The 18,431-nt window shown below is 50.7% G+C and overlaps 1 protein-coding gene across 1 annotated transcript; it reads right to left on the bottom strand.

Moving 5' to 3' along the window:
• Positions 1–2,405: 2,405 nt before the first annotated feature.
• On the bottom strand, positions 2,406–18,418 carry CTSD (cathepsin D). The gene is made up of 9 exons (XM_061463133.1): positions 18,210–18,418; positions 17,583–17,739; positions 15,297–15,420; positions 13,545–13,663; positions 9,337–9,536; positions 8,065–8,187; positions 6,734–6,878; positions 5,718–5,816; positions 2,406–5,080 (listed from the first exon to the last, which is right to left on the bottom strand). Exons 1-9 carry the CDS (start codon positions 18,272–18,274, stop codon positions 4,919–4,921), a joined length of 1,194 nt encoding a protein of 397 aa, XP_061319117.1. The 5' UTR covers positions 18,275–18,418; the 3' UTR covers positions 2,406–4,918.
• Positions 18,419–18,431: the final 13 nt, after the last annotated feature.

Genomic DNA, 18,431 nt, shown 5'->3' with positions numbered 1-18,431 from the left:
CATTTCCTGCTGCGCAGCAGACAAAGTTCAGGGAGGCTGCATGGCTGCTTTTTCTCTTCTCCACGTACCAGGTCAGCCCTATAGTTTGCAGAGTGCTTTTGGGTCTTTGGGTTGGTAATTCATCATCTTTCTTGATGTGAAGTGTGAGCAATGAGAGATTTATTACTGTGTATCACAATAGCATATATCACCATACATCACCAGTTCTAAAACCATTCATATGACTCTTCAAAATCAGGCAATAGGCTTAAAAAAAATGGCTCAATGAATAAAACCCCTCAATATTCTGTATTGTTTTAACACTCCTCCAATTTTCTGGGAGTCCTTCAAGGTCATGCATGCAAGCCCTCAACCATAAGGTTTAGGACCACTTTCCTTTCAAATAAAAGCTGGAGTGACTATGAATAGTCATCTGTATTACTGTGGTGTCAAGGCCCACATCCCTTTGTGCTAAGCATGAGACAAATAGAACATAAGGGTGTTTCCTGCCCCAAAGCAATTCTCCTGTAATCTTGTTAGAGACATGTGGGCTGTAGCATAACCAAGTGCTGTAAGACCCGTGAGAAAGTCTTCCATATGAAAGCCTGCTCCAGCTCTCTGGGAAACCATTACTAGGACTTGACCCTGTGTTTTTCTGATGGAGAAAGCCCACAGCCTCCTGAATGTTCTTTCCTATACCTCCTATAAAATTCCTCAGTGTGTTGCTAAGCCCTATAAGCAGTAAGGTAGCCTGAGGCTTGCAGGGGAAAAACCCATCTCCCCACTCTCCCTTGATCTCTGTCTCCTGTCCTCTAAGCTTCCAGTCTGCGCTCCACTTCTTTTCCTTCCCAAAGGAACCTAAAAATAAATAAATCCAAGAAAGAGCAGAAAAAGAAAAAAGCCACCAGCACCCAAACCAATGTGCTTAGTCATTCATGGTGAGTAAAAATAGTTTTCCAAATGAACGTACTGCTGAGGCAACCAAATGAGCAAGTCATCTCCATAAGAGAGGGGTCTCATTCTCCCTCTACCTGGGCAGGTCCTTGTCTAGATGGGCTTTTAGCAAAGCAGAGCTGGTTGGAGAAGGATCAGACCCATGAAGACAGACCTGAGGGTCAGGGCCAGGTGCCCTACTATTCAAGGGGACATGTCATGAAAATCTTCTTTGCATCAGTGGAGACATTTAGCAGAGTGACTTACCGAACTGTCTTGTGCATGGGGTTCTGCAGAGATTGTGCAATAAATGGTGTCAACCTGAGGATCTGCTTGGTAAGATAATGTGGGGCTGTCTGCAGGCTGCTCATGGGGTGGGTTGTGCCTTGCTCCCTGCTGGAAAAGCATGGATGGACAATCCTGGCTCTTGGCTTCTCCAGCTCTTGGCCAAGACCAAGCCTGTGGCTGTTCTCACTGAGACATAATGTTCAGTACTCATGGCATGATTAAGGGCTTAAGTACAATCCCCCCACATTCCCCCCAGCAGAAACAACACTCTCATATTCCGGTAGATAAATATTTGGCAGTGGATGACTTGTTCTACCCTTGGGCTATTGAGGAACAGTGGACTGCATGACTGGTTTCCAGGACCCAGCCAGCCCTTTTGGGTTAAGTAATTTCCTTAACCTTGGAGAACAGCTGATTGTGGTATTAAGGCATCCTGGGGGAGCAGAAGCTTGGGACATGCCCATGTGCTTAGATCTAGGCTCAGAAGACTGGATGGGACTTGCCTGCATCTGCCTTGCTTATGCAGATGATGCTTTTTTCAAAGAAGGGATTAGCTCTTATCTTATACCTGGCACATGGGGCCTTCATTCTGCCTGGAGTCTCCAGCTCCCGTACAGCAGCACTAGGGCTAAAAAAATCACATAGCAAGGCAAAAGGGATGGATTTTTCTTACATTAAAAAAAAAAATCCAAACCCTGTGCTCCTCATCACCAGGCTCTGGGAGCATGAACTCCACATCCTAGTTGGTTTTAGGCTGGACTTAGAAACTGGAGTCCCACTTTGGCTGTTGCAGGACCACTCTGTAGCTCAAGTCAAGTAGGAGCTAGTTTTGGCTGGCCCAGAGGAGCCCCTGTTGGAGGACTAGCCTTCGCAATACTCAGCCAGGAGATGTGGCCCCAGGAGAAGGCTGTAGGCTAGGACAGATGCTGGGAGTGCCTGCTGCACCAGTAGCACTGGGTCAGGCTGGTAACACTGCTATGTCACCCTGCAGAGGCTGGGTTATGTTTTAATACATTGAAAAAGACAAACCCAACAAGCTCCCAGCACAGTTCCTTAGCAGAGGGAAGGATGGCCTTCTGCAGCACATATGAGTCTACATGAGTGGGGGACTAGACATACTGGAACATCAGGTTGAGGAGACAGTCTCTGGCCACTGAGGAGGAGTTTGGCATCCCAAGCTGCTTAAGAAAAGACCACTGCCAGAGTTAAGGGGGGAAATACTGTATTTTCTTTTCAATTTTCTACAATGAGACAGTAATTCTGACAGCAAATTAGATTTAAAAAATACAGTCATGTGGTTAGAGTTTGGTTTAAAAATGCAAATAAAAGAACAAGGGGAGGAGGCCCATTCAGGGAAGACTACAATGAACTGCTCCTCCAGCCTATCTGAAGGTATGTCACTCAGGGAATCACTTTGGGCTGTGCTCATTCTCTAGGCAGCAGCCTCCTGCCTGCCCTGCAACAGACATAGCTCAGCCTTGGGTTACTGTGGAGGCTATGACTCAGACAACATAAGGCATTGCAGTGCACCAGAGCTGCAGCCCAATGGCTTGTTCTGGGGCTGTGCTGCACGTCCTGCTTGGATGTGATGCTGAAGACATTCAAAACCCACTGCCAGCTCCATGTCAGACTTCCCTGCCCCACATTAGGTCTTGATTAGCGGGTACCCAAGAGGCTATCTCTTGTCTCGCCATGCTGAAGAAATCCTGCAGCTGGGAAATGATGCAGCAGGGCTTGGAGGCGCTCTGGGCACTTTAATTGGTGTGGAGCTGGGGCTCTCTGGAGAGGTGCTGAATATCGGCTGATTTTCAAGTACCATTGATGATTTCTTTTTTTGGTAACATGCCACTGTTCTCTAGCCTGTCTGCAACAGATGTCCTTCGGCACCCAGATGCAGGTGAAGATTATAAGCCAACAGAAGCAAGGTTTGGGAGCAGCATTTGTCACATCCAAGGTCGCAGGGGACAATGCATGTGTCCCAGGTGCGCCCAGGCCTGACTGCACTGCTCACTCCAGACCGCTCCAAGGTGTGTGGCACGGTTATAAAGCCAAGCTGCAGTGTGTGGGGACAGGGGATCCATAAACTACATACGCACTGTTCAACCACAGTGCATACGTACCTTAGGACCTCTTCCCCAGTGGTGCCTCTGATGCTTGTGGAGAATTCAATATTGGGGATGATGTATATCCATTTTACCAGGCATAACCTATTCACCCACTGTCAAAGACCTTTCCTGGGAACTTCCTTGACCCCACTGGTACTGCTGGCAGGATTATCAGTGAATTCTGGGAAGCCAGGATTTTACTATCACTTTTGCCTAGTCTGGGGTCACAGCCATGGCTGATCTGGTCCCCTTGCCACTCCCAGCTTTACCCCTCACCTGCTGCCACTCCCTAACTTCAGGACCTTATCCAACACACTAGGAAAGTTAAATCAGCTACAACCTCTCTGAAGCAGGACTGTGCCTCACTTCATGTGCAACACAGGGTGGACATGAACAGGGCTCTCACCAGCACTAGTAAGGTGGAAAACAGGTTAAAGGCAGTTGGATTTCACAATGGGGTGGCAGGAACAGTGAATGCAAGCCCAGCAGCTGCCACAGCACCCTCCTGCACAGGAGGCTTGCTGGCTCTGCCAACTGTCTGGTTTTGGGCAGTTCAAAATGCTGAGAATAATGTTTCCAAAAGGTCCTATGTGGCTGACAAACACCTACAGAGTTTATCCATGTGATTTAGGCTTGTAGATCACTTAACTGCTTTAGGAAACATTATTCTCAGCTCACTGGCTGCAGATGAGGCTGGGGAGATCTGCAGTTTGCAGAAGCTGGCAGAAGTTCACCAAACTAGAGAGAACCTTTGTCAAGTGACTTTGCTCAGCAGAAAGCCAGGCCTTTGTGGCTATGAGTTCAAGTGACCTCTACTAGATCCTATCTTGACCCCCTTTATATTTGTACTCCCTAAAGATTCCCACTGGCTGGAGCTCCCCTTCAAATTCCTGTCCTGCAAGGTCAGGCATGGGGACGTCACATCTCCAGCTCTCTCACTACTGTCATCACTACACAAAAGCACACAACCAGAGCCCTTGGGCATGGTACCACAATCCCCCATTGCTCCAGCACGGGACACGTTCTTTTAGGACCAAGCCAGTACAAACCCATTGAGAAATGACCTTGCTGTCGCTGCCTGAATCTGTCATGGAGGCGTGATGAAGCCATCCACTCCCCCACTTCAACAGTGATAAAGCACAAAGTAGTAAATCACTTGCCAGCAGCCTGCCCTGTCCCTCTCCCCCAGCTCAGAAGCCCAAACCCAAGAGCAGCTGCACAGCCTCTCTGCAGGAACAGAGGTGTCAGGGGCTGGCTCCAGCCAGCTGCCCCCCAGGAAGGAGACCAGGGCTGGGAGACATGAGAGGGCCTTGTTCAGCTCTGAGAATCAGTCTTAAAAACAGATACTGGAAGACCTAGCAGTAAAGCGAGGGGCTACTCCAGCTGGAGTCATCAACTAGAGACCTCCCAGCACCACCTACTCAACAGAGGGGAAAACATGGCCAGCAGGACACTAATGACTATTTTCCATGTAATTTTAAACCTAGTTCCATTTCTTTTTTTTTTTTTCTTTCCACTCCCTGGATTTCTAATCGTGGTAATCTTTCTCCATGGCTCCTGTGCATGTGTGGAAGTGTGTGTGTGGCAGAGGCAGTGGGAGGTGGGTCAGGCGTTTAGGCACATTTGGCAAAGCCAACAGAGTCATTATCACGGTCAAATACAGTGTAGTAGGGACCGATGAAGACATCTCCCAGGATCCAGAGTGGGCCCCCAGGGGGTGGGACGTCCAGGCCTGAAAAGCCGCTCAGGCAGATGGTCTCTCCTTGTACAGAAACCTAGACAGAAGGTTGAAAGCTTCAGTCTCCCTTGGTCTTCCATTTCCCTCACCCTCGCAGGCTTAGCAGTAACACCTGACAACGCTGGCTGTGCTTCAGCCTCTCCCACCTTGAGATCGAGTGCTTGTTGTGAAAGTAACTCCCAAACCACTGTTCTCTTGGCTCCAAACCCAGCTCCCCCTCCCACAGTGCTTATCGCAGCAAAGCATCAGGTAAACCTGCATGTGCCCATAAACTTCCCAGCCTATGCAATGCTGAATTAGAGCCATCACTGAAATTCTGCACAAGTTGATTCTGATGGCTTAAATGCCAGGCTGGTGGCCTCTGCTACGATAAGCTTCATGGCACCATAATCCAACAAGAAAGAGCAAAATATTTATAGAAAGTGATGCAACAGTTTGCCTACCCTCCCTCTCCCATCCTCCCATCCCTCATGAGCATCACGCAGGGATCTCATTCCTGCAGGACTTTGGTGAGGTTGCCTGGCTCCATCAGCAGTGCCACCTCCCCAACATTTCAGACTTTTTCCACAAGTCACTGCCCTTGTGTTTTAGATTTCATGGTTGATGACTGAGTGGAGGCAAAAGTTAGGCCTTAGAGGAGAAGCACAGGGCTGGAAAAAGCTGCCTGGACATACCTTGAAGACATACTGCTCTCCAGTGAGCTGGTAGGGCTTCCCTCCTAGCGTTAGTGTGATGACAGGCAGAGATGACACTTTATCACAGGGAATCACATACTGAAATAGTAACAGTAAAGGCTTTAGATGGCAGCTCCCACACCCTCAGGAAAGGTCTTCCTCGGATACAATCACATCTTTGCTGTAGTTTTCCCCCAAAACCAGCTCATCATGCAGAAGAGGCTTGAGATGGGGTAAGCAGGTTGCTCCCTGCCCAGGGCTGCAAGCTGAGGGGTCAGAAGGTTTTAGGGACAGAGATGGAGCCAAAGGTTCAGCTTTTGGCTCTGCTGAGCACCAGGGCTTAGCATCCGATGCGGCAAGGCTGGGGGTCTTGCCACAGAAGGCAGAGACACGGCTCAATACAGCCTAGAGACATAGACAGGGTGTGATAAACAGACAAAGCCAGTTTAATTAACACTGGCAAATCTTGCAGAGGTGACAGGTCTAACTTACTGCAGCATGAAGCAACACTGCAGAAAAGACCTACAAGTGCTCATGGCTCTGTGATTTGGGAAGGGTTTTGGAGAACAGAATCTTTCCTAGAGGCACCATGAATCCCTGTTTCAAGGAGGAGAGATGACCTTGTGAGATTAGCTGCGATGGTTAAAAACTTGGCAGGGAAGGGTTGTCATTTGCATTAAATAAAGCGCCTTTGGACTCACATTAACAGAAATCCTTGACCTCAGCTGCAACTTAGACCCATTGTCCCCTGCCTGCCAGGGATGGGTGGCAGAGGTGACCCAAAGCCTTCCAAAGTTCATGGAACCTGGCACTCTGACAGCATGGGCAGGAAGGTGAACACTACATGGGCTCAAAAGACAGAGGGCTTCCTGCTATGCCAGGGGCTTTTGTATGAGCACAGGCTGGGAACGGCAAGCAGAGGGAGTAGAAGACCAGGGTCTGTAGAAGGATCTGGGTGCAAAGCAGTGTGGATGACATAATGACCATGGACTCCCACTTTCCCAGCCTGACCTCACCTGGCCTTTGATGAGTGGTTTTGCACCAATGGCTGTCTGCAGCTCCTTCACTTCCTTAGTGGGGCCAGTGATGAGTGAAGTTCCTGTGTCCACGATGGCCTCGCAGCCCCCTTTGCACAGGGTCAGCCCATTGGCAACATCCACCCTGGGGAGAGGTGCCCAGATAGAAGACAACTGTTAAGAGTCATCCCAAAAAAAGGCTGTGGGAAGCAGAAGGCAAAGAGTTGAAGATGATTGAGTCTAGGCAGTATGGAGGCATGGAGTGGAGGGCTGCCACAGATGCCCAGGAAGGACAGATGCTCAGAAATACTGATGCAGCACCAACTTAGTGCACAGAACCCCTAGCTTCCCCCTGCCTGCTCCCAACTGAGCAGGTGCCTTGAGGTGTTACTGCACTTCTGCAGAGAGCCTGGACTGCTGCCTCTGTATCCTGCCTGCCACCTCCGCTCCAGAGCGAGCATCACAGATAATGGGCACATGAGCGAGCTCAGGGCAATGCATTAGGGAATTGTATTACCTGTGCTACTGCAAAAAGCAAAGGGTTAAAGGGGTGGTGTGACAGCTGAGTGGGTCACAGGCAAGGGAAGGGTTCTTGTACGTCAAAGAGGCAAGACAGGAGCTACTTGGCTTCCTCTCCTGCATCGTTTTTCGCAGCAGTGCAGATGGATAAAACCTTCCAGCCAAAGGTCTGCCAGGCTTTGCCAACAAGGCAGGGCTGGGGGAAGATGAGAACTCAAACGCCGTGCTGGGGTGGGATGCAGTCCCTGGGAGAAAGACACACTCTGATCACAGGCTGCTTTTAAGTTCCTATCACGTGAGAGAGCTCAGAATAGACCGTGGGGCTGCTGGCCAGCAGATCAGCCCGCTCTCCTCCCCTCTGCCTCCAACAATGCACACTGATTGCCGCGCCATGCCCTTCAGTCAAGGGCTGGCTTCCTGAGGCCTCATCCTGCTTCTCCAGAGTGTGCAAGTGAGCCTATAGATCAGGCCTTGCTGAAAGCTAAGGAAAACTGGGATTTAACCCGTGGGGCTCATCCTGACTGCAAGGATGACATGCTAGTGTTTTATTCCTGCTTTGCAAGGATGCAGCAGGCATTTTCAAGGGTCAAAGATCAACAAGAGGGAAAGATTTTGCAGAACATCTCCTGGTGTTTTCTGCCTCTTCTCCCCTTCCAGCAACAGCTTTAGGGTGGGATTTTAATCTGTTTTTTGGTGTGGATGTGTTTCAGGGATAGAGATGATTCCTTTTTGGGGAGGGCCTCAGCCCAACCCCAAGTGTGAGCTTTCTGCACATGTCCTCACGCATGTAGCCGGGTGGAGGAGGGACTTACGCATCCATGTGGACCTGCCAGTAAGCCTTGCGTGTGACATTGACCCAGCTGAAGTCGCCACTGTAATACTTGGGGTCGGTGCCCCCCAGGAGCAGCTCGCCACCAGGCTGAGCAGCAGGATCTCTGAAAAATAAAACAACCAAACCTGTGAACATCAGGGTCAGGGTGGGAACAACCCCCTCTGCATGCCCCCAGACTACATGCCCAGGTGCTTAGTGGTGAAGCACAGTGTTAGCAGCATTGGAGACAGATGATTTACATTGCACTATTATACGTCAATATAAGGACGGATACTGTGAGATAGGCTGGGGTGAGGAAATGGGAATTTTTTTTACCCAAAGCATCCTGCAGCTTTTTTGACTAATGCTTTCTCACAGACACCTGCAGAAACTTGCTGTAGAGAAGTAGGACAGAGAAGGGGAATGGCAAATGGGAACTGAGCACTGACACAAGGGACCCCTCAAATAATCAGCTTGTAACAAGCACCCGTGCCAGGGCTGGACATGGCTGATACAGCATTAGGTTATCTTCACTCAACTCCGTGCCAGCCAGGAGCCTCAGAAATGAATCCTCAAGGTTACTGTCAGATAAAAGCTCACTGCCAAGCAGATGGGAAGAAATATGGTGATGGGGGAGGGCTGGCTTTGAACAGGTCAGAGCAGCCTCTCTGCTGTCCCTGCTCCTGGTGTGCTACTTTTTGGGCTGAAGTACTTCAGAGTCCCCCCTGTGGTGCCAGGAGGGTTATGTGGTGTCCTGGGGGAGCAGCAGTGGGTGGGAAGGCACTGGGAGGCACAAAGGATGATCTCCCTGTGGGTGAGAGAGTGTTAGCCCCATCATTAGTGATGACTGGTGTGGGGCATGCTTGCCTGGGAGGTGACACTGCGGTGGCCATGTGTGTCATGGATTTTGACAACAGACTGGGGCTAACGGGAACTGCACTAGCAGCATGCAATCTCTTGATCACAACCCTGCTTATTTTCATTTCCCTTTCCTCTGAAAACAGCCCCTGTCTCTTCATCAGTTAAGAGATCCAGTAGCAGATCTACCCAGCTTTTTATCAGTAAACTTCTACTTCCCTTCTTGTTTCAAAGCAGACAGCAGAAGAGATTTTGGCCTGACCGCTCTAGCATGGAGACCTTACTGGAATCTCCCCTGTGGTGCTGGCCAGGGTGTGAACTGGCACATGGCAAGAGATGCTACCAGAAGACACAGAAAAATGCCCATCTTGGCTTGCCCTCGAAATGATAGGTCTGCCACCAAACCAAACACTACCTGTTTAGGTAGAAAGAGAAGATGTTTTTCTCAATCAGCTTCTGTTCCATGATGTTATCGAAGAAAGGGGTGACCTTGTCCACAGAGATCCTTGGGAATGCCATGCCCAGGATTCCGTCAAACTTGGCTGCAATGAATGTGATGCCTGGCTGTTTCACAGCTTCTCCAAAGATCTGGTTCTTGATTTTCAAGTTGCCAAGCTGAGGGGAGATAGGGAAGGAAGGGAAAAGCAGATTATAAAGAAAACTGACTCGGGGGACCAGGGCGGAAATGGGATCTCACTGAACGCAGGCTATAGTGTGTCCCTCAATGCACTGCCACACTCCTGCCTGCTTTTACCCTTCCATTTGTAGGCAGCTGCAGAAATCAGATACCCTGGTGGCACTCTCCTTGCGGGGAGAGGTGGGAGGGGTGTGGAGGGCAGGACACAGGCTGCACAATGGCACCTTCTGCATTCCTGCAAAGCCCAGCATACCCCTAAGGACTGGAGCCTCCCTCTCCTCTGCCTGCTTCACTCAGCCCTTTCAGCCTTTAGCTGGGTTCAGGCACTAGCCATGCCATCTTTCAGCTCCTCCTCTTTGCACAGAGGGACCTATATCATTTTGTCCCCTCTACATCCCTTCCCCTATTGCCTACTTCATCCTATCCTCCCAGCCTGAAATACTCTTGTGCTGTGCCTTTAATCCTCAACATTTTCAAAGTCATCTCTGTGCCCTACCTCCTCGGGTGTTGCACCCATTCCCAGCTGGGAGTGCAAATGCTTCTCATGTCTGCCAACAACCCCTGTGATCTCCCCTACATAAGAAACATCCCCAGGATATTGCTGCATCTCCCAGAAGAGCCACCAGCCTGCAGAGACCTCCTATAGGAGGGGAGAAGACCCAGCTGGGAAAGCAAGGTTGAGCCGAGAGCACTAAAATAGCAAGTGGAGTACTGTGGATGCAAAGGTCACCTCTCTTGCCAGCCATGAGAGGGACTGGTGTTCCGTGCTGAAAGCTGAAATGCCTCAGAAGGGCAGATCCCCAGAAAGGAGATCGCAGAAAGCAGGATAGCTGGGCTGACAGGGAGCAGGAGCTGGGTCCTGGCTATAGCAGTTCAGAAGGTTTCTGAGCTTCTGGCTGACCACAGGCAGTGTCATCATCTGCACAATTTCAGTCTCCCAGCCTGCAGCTAGCAGCACTGTAGCGAACAGGGCTGGATTGAAAAGCTGGTGTCTCCTACCTGATGGCAGATAACGATCACTGTAAATTACTAATATCCCCCCAGGGTTAGACAGTGCAAGGCTGGGATGCTGGCTTTAATGGTATCTGGAGGCTTGTGCTAGGAAAAGATGATCGAGCCTTGCAAAAGCTAAAAGCCACAGAGCAGGATGTGGGGTAAAACAGCTTAGAGCAATGTATCTGCTCAACGCTGTGCATGTGGCAAGTACCCCACTTGTATGCCACAGGTTTACAAAAGCCACAACTCCACCATGCAGCACCACTGGTCCTGCTGCAGCTCAGGAAGTTCAATAAAGCTTCCACTTAAAAAAATTAAAGTGCAATGGACTGATAAAACTGAGCACCAGGTTTGTCTGAGTATTACCCTGGTGGCACATCCCAAGAGGAAGGCAGGTACCTGCCCAGTGGTTGGGGTGCCACTCTGCAGATGCCACCACTGCAGACTCTGCCCACGCTTGGACCTCAGCAGGACCAAACCCCAAGAGCACCTCTAGCAGAGTGCTAGTGCAAGGAGACAGATCCTTTGTGTTTGCCCCTCACTAGACAAAGAGCAAACAAAAATCATGACCAGTGGATGGCTGCGTAGCAGCCACTCCTCTGCTCTCTGCAGGCAGGAGTCAGCACACTGCAGTTCACCTGGCCTCCTTGTTAGCACTCTCAGCCAAGTGGGCAAGCACTGGATGGTAAAGGCAGACTAAAGGCGAGAGCCTCCACGGCACAGTTTGGTAGCAGGGCTTGAGGGTCCCCTCTGCAGAGGCACAGGGGAGAGGTGAAGAGGGCCACTTCCTGTGGGGTGTATCTGCACTGCAGCCTTGGGAGAGACCTTGGCCCCATGGCCAGTGACATTTCCTCTACTGCCCTTGAAGGACATCCCAAGGTCAGGCTGTGCTAAAGGGAAGAGATGCTCTAGCAGCAGAGGGCTGGTTGAACCTGCTGGTCTTTGAAGAATGAGCAGCAGCAGGGAGCGCAGTGCTGCAGGGCATCATTCCTCCACAGAAGGAGAAAGGATGCTTGAGCTTGTCACCCTCTCCAAAAAAAGTTCAGGGCTGAGGGACTCTGGACCACCTGGCAAACAGCATCTTTTGGTCAGATGTCACTGCTACCACAGGCTGCTGTGGCTACTTCCACTCTTTGGGATGGCTGGAGCCAAGAGGGTCACCCTGAAGGCTGTTTTAATGTCTGTATTTCCAGACTACAACCAACTGGGAGGCTGCCTATAGGATAATGTACAGCAGAGGAAATATTCTGGTGTCCAAGCTGAAGGTCCCTGACCCTCTGAGTCATCCCTGCTCCTGTGTCCTGCACAGGCTCCATGCAAGAGGTTTCTCTTGCTTCTGCCCAGGCAGAAACCAAATGCTACAAGCTGTGCTGGCTACCAAGAGCCATCCCTGCTTCCTGAACAAGCTCAGGCACAAACTCCTTTCTCTGAGCCATGGGGAAGTGGAGAGCCAGCTAGCAAGCAGGCATTAGGGTGATAATTACAAACAAACAAAAAAAAAGCTGTGATTTTCCTTCTGACTCACTTTCAGCCCCTGCATTAAGCCAGAAAGTGCCTAAACCAGCCCACACTTTCACAGCACAATCAAGTTCACTGTTTGCGTTGCTGTCCCGCTCCATTACTGGGATGAATACAGATGCCTCCACCTGCTCTGTATTTTGCCTACCTAATGTAAGAGAATACATTAATGCTACATACATGGTGCCTTCATGCAGTGAGAGCTGTGGGAAGGCTCAGTTGGGTGGCCTTTTTGCGGTGGGGTGTTTATAAGCAAGCTGAGGGACGCAGGAAATAAATGGCATGAAACAAACCTGAAAATCCAAAGCTTCATAGGCTGCAGAAGGCAAAACCAGAGGTGCAAAGCTGCTGGAGGAGACCTGTTGCTCTCCCCCACAGCCTTGTCTGCACCCATTTTCAGGGTACACTAAGCCCATCAAAACTCCTCTCCCCCAAAACAGGGTCCCGCAATCAGAATGAGCTGCCAGCATCTTTGCAGTGCAGAGGCAATGGCTGGTGCTTCCAGGCTAGCCTGAAATTTTCATGCTATAAGGACAGGCAGAAGAGTGCTCCTTGCGTGAGCCACCCAATTTGGGCTCCTCTTGGATATTTTTCTTCTGATCCCAATATAATTGATAATCCAGTACTTTTCAGCTGAACCTAACACAGAAAACCCCAAATCCCTAGATTTATGTGCTTATTCAAAACTTTTGCTTTGTTTCCCTGCCACAAAGCAAACACATGCTCTTATCCCTGCCAGGAGACCAAGTGATCTGGGAGCACATGTCACTGATGTTTGGCAGCTGGCAAGCTCTCATGAGCATCTGTACCTGTGAAGCAGTCATGAAAGGTGCCTGCCCTTCGCAGGAAACTCAGCCTTTGCTTGCTGAATAGGAAACGATGAGAAGCAACCACCAGCAACATGACTACCCCAAAGCTGCATCCTGAATGCTGCTGGTGACCCATCCTCCAAGGTATTACACAGCCTTTGCAAACATAAGCACCAGTTCTGGACATGAGACCAGGATGGGATTGAAAAGAGCCCATTTGTGGCCAGTGTTTCAGCAGCTGCCTGAGTGGATGCCCACTACCGCACTGATATTGGCCAAGAACAAGCTGTGCACCACCAGCCACCTGTGGTGGTGCTGGTGTGCATTTGGGCTGGGAAATTTCCAGGGTAAGGAGGAAGAGGGTTGGAGAGATGGCCAGAGACAGCGTTTGCAGGCAACAATGCATGTGGTCCACACTCTGCTGACCTGCTGATTAATACCTTCCCCCTTCTCTGCTTGCTTTAGTCATTGTCACTTCCTCAGTCATCATCACCACCTTGTTTGCATCACGACCTCGCTTCAAAGCGCTTGGAAACACCGTGCTAAAGCACACTCTATATGAGTAGGACACTCAAGAAGGGAGGCCCGTTTAAATCAAACAGCTTCTAGTGGTTTTACAAAAGTAGGATTGGGCAGCTCAGGGCAAGGGCAGTTGTTACTCACCGTGACAGTGTCCTGGCTGAGGAACCCAGAGAGGCTCCCTGTCCCATAGTGGATGGCAAACTCGGTGCCGTTCTCCACATAGGTGCTGGATTTAGAGGCATCGTACTTGTGGTGCAGCACTGCAACCAGGGAGGAGAACATGGGGACATAAAACGTTAGTGCTCCTTGATACCTAGGGTTTGCCAACACCTAACCCCACACCACCCAGCTCATCTGGACAGACACTCAATGATGTGAAGACAGGACTGAACCCAGCATTTGCCAAGGCCAGGTTCCTTAACAAAGTGTTTCCAACGTCTGGGGAATTACGTGAGCAGATCCAATTTGGCTGTTAAATCGGATTTTGCCACTGGGTATTAAAAGCCTAGAGACTACATGGCTGGTGTTTCAGGGTGTGTTAAGACAGCAGAGCAAAATGCATCCCCCTGTGCCATAGAGAACCAGAATGGCTTTAAACATAGCCTGCTCTGGGCATGAACGTTTTCACTTGTGGATTTCTATGTTTCTTTTACTAAGACTGGCTGGATTTTTTTTTTTATATGGTCATTGTTTTTTGCACAGAGAGGCCTCAAAATATTTTTTTTATTTGCAAAGGAAAAGGACTTTCCCTCAATGTAGGCTGCTTTTCCCTTGGAAAGGTTGAGAACTGTAAGATATCCCTGTTTTTACAGCTAGGTAGATTCCTCCTCCACAGATTCCTCCTGAGTCAGGAGGTGGGCAGTGGTGTGTAGCAAGCTTGGCCAGCCCAGCTCCATGGCTGCTTGCTGAGTGGGGCAGACAGCAGATGGGGACAGACCAGCTGAGCCCTGCAGAAACCAACACGCTATACAGGGACTTCCATAGCTGGACTGTCTGGATGCCAGCCTGGCAGGAGGCTGGGCTCATTGCATACTTGTGATTGCATACCCTTTGATCCCAGCACCTCCTGCACCACTGCCTTGAGAAACCCGCCCCCTGCTACAGATCAGGAACATCCAAGAGAGACCAAGTCTGGACCTCACCACCCTACCAGTGTCCTAAATCTCATTCACATATGCAAAAAGAAGGTCTGCCTTCTCTCTGGGCAACACAGGACCATACAAGAAGCCCAAATTTCCTCCTACTCCCAATGAGCACTTTGGGCCACCTCCCATGGTTGCATTTGTTGGCTCCACAGGTTTCTCTGCTCTGCTTAAGCAGCACAGCCAGTACTTTTAAATGGCATTTTGCCATCACCGGGTTTGACACCTTTGGCTGTGGAAGTGTATTGCATAGGAATGCCACAGAGCAAAAAACCTTGTAGTTCCTAAGACATTCTCATCTCATTGTGCCTACCTGGCTCTCATTAATTATAAAACCATAAACATGCATGCACATGCTCCTTGCAGTAACAGAGCAGAAACTAGGGTGGTTTGTATCAGATCTGGCAAGTGCCTGATTTTTTTCACCAGCCTTGCACAATGGGGCAACAGCAGCATCAGTCTGTAATTTGGGGAGAAACATCACAACCTACGATGCTGCTCCCCGGCTGCAGGGCTGAGGCTGTTAGGGAATGTCTGAAGCTGTGTGTGGGCGACTTGGAGTGGAAAAAACAGGAAGGGAGTAATGAAGGATGGATGCAATTCTAATTCCAACTCTGACCCTAAAGAGTCTGTCAGCTTTTGGCAAGCCCTTTCACACTGCTGCCTGAGTTTCCGCGCTTGCAATGCCAGGATCTGCATTTTGTAGGGAAGGAGAAGATACTGAGCTGTGGCTGGCACCAGTGACACTTACAACAGGCGATGTCCAGCAGGTGACAGTGCACAGATGGCACCCAGAGGTTGGAGGAGCCAGTGTCAAAGACCACAGTGAACTTTTGTGGTGGGGTTCCGATGCCAATCTCACCATAATACTGGGCCTGCAGAGGAGGAGAAGGGAGCCATGAGTGGAGGCAGCTGGTAAAAGAAGGGATTAAAGACTAAAAAATCTCTTGGGATTGACATCAGCTTCTTATCTGGACACTGCCTTCCTCTTGTTTTAGACTGTGATGGGCACCCAGTCTTTGTTTTTTGGAAGGGATGATCCCCTTCAGTGTTCATACCACATTACAGCAGGTGTGAAAAGGATAAACTGGGGAGGAGAAGTGGGATGGGTGTTTGCGGAGGAGGGCTTTTGGGGCAGGGACACAGGGCAGAAAAGAACTGGAAAGGTCTGCAGGCTTGCATGTGGCTCAGTATAGGGAAGAAAAAAAAAAGATGGGAAGAAGCCAAGCAAAACACCTGTGTTACTGAAAAGCTGAAACTGTCTGGGAAGCTGCTTCACTAGTAAGTTTGCAGAGGAACTGCAGCCTTGCAGCAGCTCTGCTGCCATGGGTGGAGGTACAGCTGCCAAAGCTTTTGGTACATGTTGGCAAGTCCCTGGGATGGGAAGGAATAAACAAATGCTCAGTTGCAGGTTTTGGTAGACTTAGGAGGAACTGGATGGAACACTGCCAGAGAGGGATTTAAGGCTGTTGGGTGAGAGTTTGGGAGGATGACTGGGGAATGCTCAGCAGGTCCTGGATGGACCCATTTTTCCCCAGCCCTCCCAAAAGGGCAGAGGGCTGTGAAATGCCCAGTGAGCAGCCAGATCAGGGTCTGGAGAGAAGGCTGTAGCAAAGGAAGTCAGACTGTAGTCTTTCAAAGCCTCCACATGTACTTAATTAGAGGAAGGGAAGTTGGGAGAAAACAGGATTATCAAAGCTCCTGCGCGCTTAGTTTGCAAGGGCTGCTCACTGAGTAATTACTAATCCATTACAATTAGCCATAATGGGGAGGCAGCACTTGCTTCCAGTGATTCTGTAGTTGTTGCTGGGCCTTGAAAATTAACCCCCAGTCTGTATACATCACATATACAGACCCATGAGGGGTACCAGGGGCTGGTGGGACCGTGTGGGACAGACTAAGGGAGGTGGCACCTTTCATCCCAACATCCCCTCAGGCAGCTAGAGTTTTCAGCCAGGCCGGGAGGGATGCAGCAGTCCCTTATCTCCCACTACAGGCTGGGCTGTTCCCCCCTGTGCCAATGGAGCAGAGTCCTTCCCTGAGGGCAGCCTGAGCTGTGGTCGCAAGAGACAAGGCCATGGTGCAACTGCTGGTACCCTGGCTTTCGACACCACCGATTAAAACACCGGCAGCCCTTCCCTGCCCAGCCCTGGCAGGGCCGTGTTGGCTGGGTGTCAAGAGCCCCTGGGAAAAAGGGAGGAGGGGGAAACTTTCTGAATTAATGTCCAAATAGGCAGCGGCAGCTTTATTCTGCTGGCCAGTGTGCACTTCCCCACCATCCCAAGAGCTGTGAGGGTACCCAGTGGGGAGCCCAGAAACAAGAAACACCACATGTATCTGGCAGCTGGGGAAGGGCAAACCTCATGTCCTTTATGTGGCTTCTCCTTTCATCTCCATTTCCACCACGAAGGTCCCTTTGCTCCCTAAGCTGCTAAGAAGAAGGTGGAGGTGCAGGGTGGCTTTTCCCAAGGCCATGCAGAAGATGAAGGATAGCAGGAGGAAGGGTCAGACTCACAGACTCACAAGCAATCTGATGCCCTTTCTGAGCTCTCTTTTCCTGCCCCATGCTTGCTCTTTTATATTCAACTCCTCAACGAGTGGAGCATGATCTTTATGCCCCCCAACTTGCAGAAAGGCCAGAAGATGCTAGGAAGGACAGCAAGCGATCAGACCCCTATTTACAATAATTAATTAGTGACAAAGGGGAAAAGAAATAGGTCACGGAAGCTGCAAAACTCCCACTTGGGTGGCAGTAGATTGTTTGTTATTATTATAATTATCAGTATTAGAATTTTTAGTTTAGCAATTACGGAAGCAACTTTCTGCAACCACCCACTGAGCCGTGGGGGTGCATGAATCTGTCCTATGGGATTAACACCTCTCTCTCCTTCACTTTCCCAGCTGTGGTGGGATGGCACGGCTGGCATTCCCCACCATCCCCTTGGGATGGGTAGCCCCAGAAGTGACAGCCTCCTGGCTGGCATCATGCTGGGGTCTGCTGCAGTGGAGGGGTGGTGGGCAGAGGAGTGCTACTCACATCCATGTAGTTCTTCAGGATCTCTGGAGTGGGCTCAGCCACCTCACTGAAGCCAAGCTTGAACTTGAGGAGCTGGGTCAGAGCATTCATGTCTGGGATCTCACTGTTCACCTCGTTCAGGACCCGCCGCATGGAAGGGAACTTGGTCAGAGGGATCCTGTGAGGGGAGGCCATTATTAATGGGGGTGGGGGGCTTCTGGAGAGGGGAGCAGCACAGCTCCACCAAAACCAGGGGGACTACCAGCATGGGCTAGATCACGTGTGGGCTCCTGCCGGCACTCCATGTTGGATCCTCCTTGCTGTGGTCCGTGCTTTTCCCAAAACCAGAGGTTTGGGGGGGGGTTCGGGGAGGGGGGGGGGGGGGTGGTAAGGGGGAGAGGGAAAGGAAGGGCAGCAGGTGACTACCAAGGTTCACCGGGAATAGGAAAAATTGGGGCAAGCCCCTTCCATCAGCCCTGAATTCTCATCTGTGGGGGGTTCCAGCGCTTCTCTCCTCTGCTTTGATGGTGGCGGAGCAGCCCCGCGTGGGGGTGCCTGCGAGAGGAGCCCAGAGGCCACCACTGCATGAGCACTTGGGCTGCATGCCCCATGTCCCCACCCGGTCCCCATGGGACCCCCCCGGCTCACCTGATGAGGGCCGCGCAGGGCCCGGCCAGCGTGAGCAGCAGGAGGAGGAGGCTGCGGGGCGCCATGCTGGCGCTGCGGTGTCTGTGGGACGCAGAGGGAGCCGCGGACGAGAGACCACACGCGGCCCTTGCCGCTCGCCTTCCCTGTTTTTGTAGGAGCGGCGGCCCCTCTCCGGGGATCGCTCCCAGTCAGCTGACGGGATAAAATTGCAACCGGCAGCGT

This window comes from Pezoporus flaviventris, unplaced genomic scaffold (assembly GCF_033815535.1).
Source record: "Pezoporus flaviventris isolate CSIRO_AGI_PZ_B2104156 unplaced genomic scaffold, CSIRO_AGI_Pfla_v1 ptg000036l, whole genome shotgun sequence".
NCBI classification, from domain to species: domain Eukaryota; kingdom Metazoa; phylum Chordata; class Aves; order Psittaciformes; family Psittacidae; genus Pezoporus; species Pezoporus flaviventris.
Note: the sequence above shows the minus strand (reverse complement) of the source record. Positions and strands in the feature narration are given on the sequence as shown.

Excerpts from the sequence above, each read along its gene's own strand:
- CTSD (XM_061463133.1), bottom strand. The coding sequence starts at position 18,274 with ATGGCGCCCCGCAGCCTCCTCCTCCTGCTGCTCACGCTGGCCGGGCCC. Across the intron at positions 17,740-18,209 it reads CCCTGCGCGGCCCTCATCAG|GATCCCTCTGACCAAGTTCC; the intron begins GTGAGCCGGGGG and ends CTCCCCTCACAG. Across the intron at positions 13,664-15,296 it reads CCTGCTGGACATCGCCTGTT|TGCTGCACCACAAGTACGAT; the intron begins GTAAGTGTCACT and ends CCCTGGTTGCAG.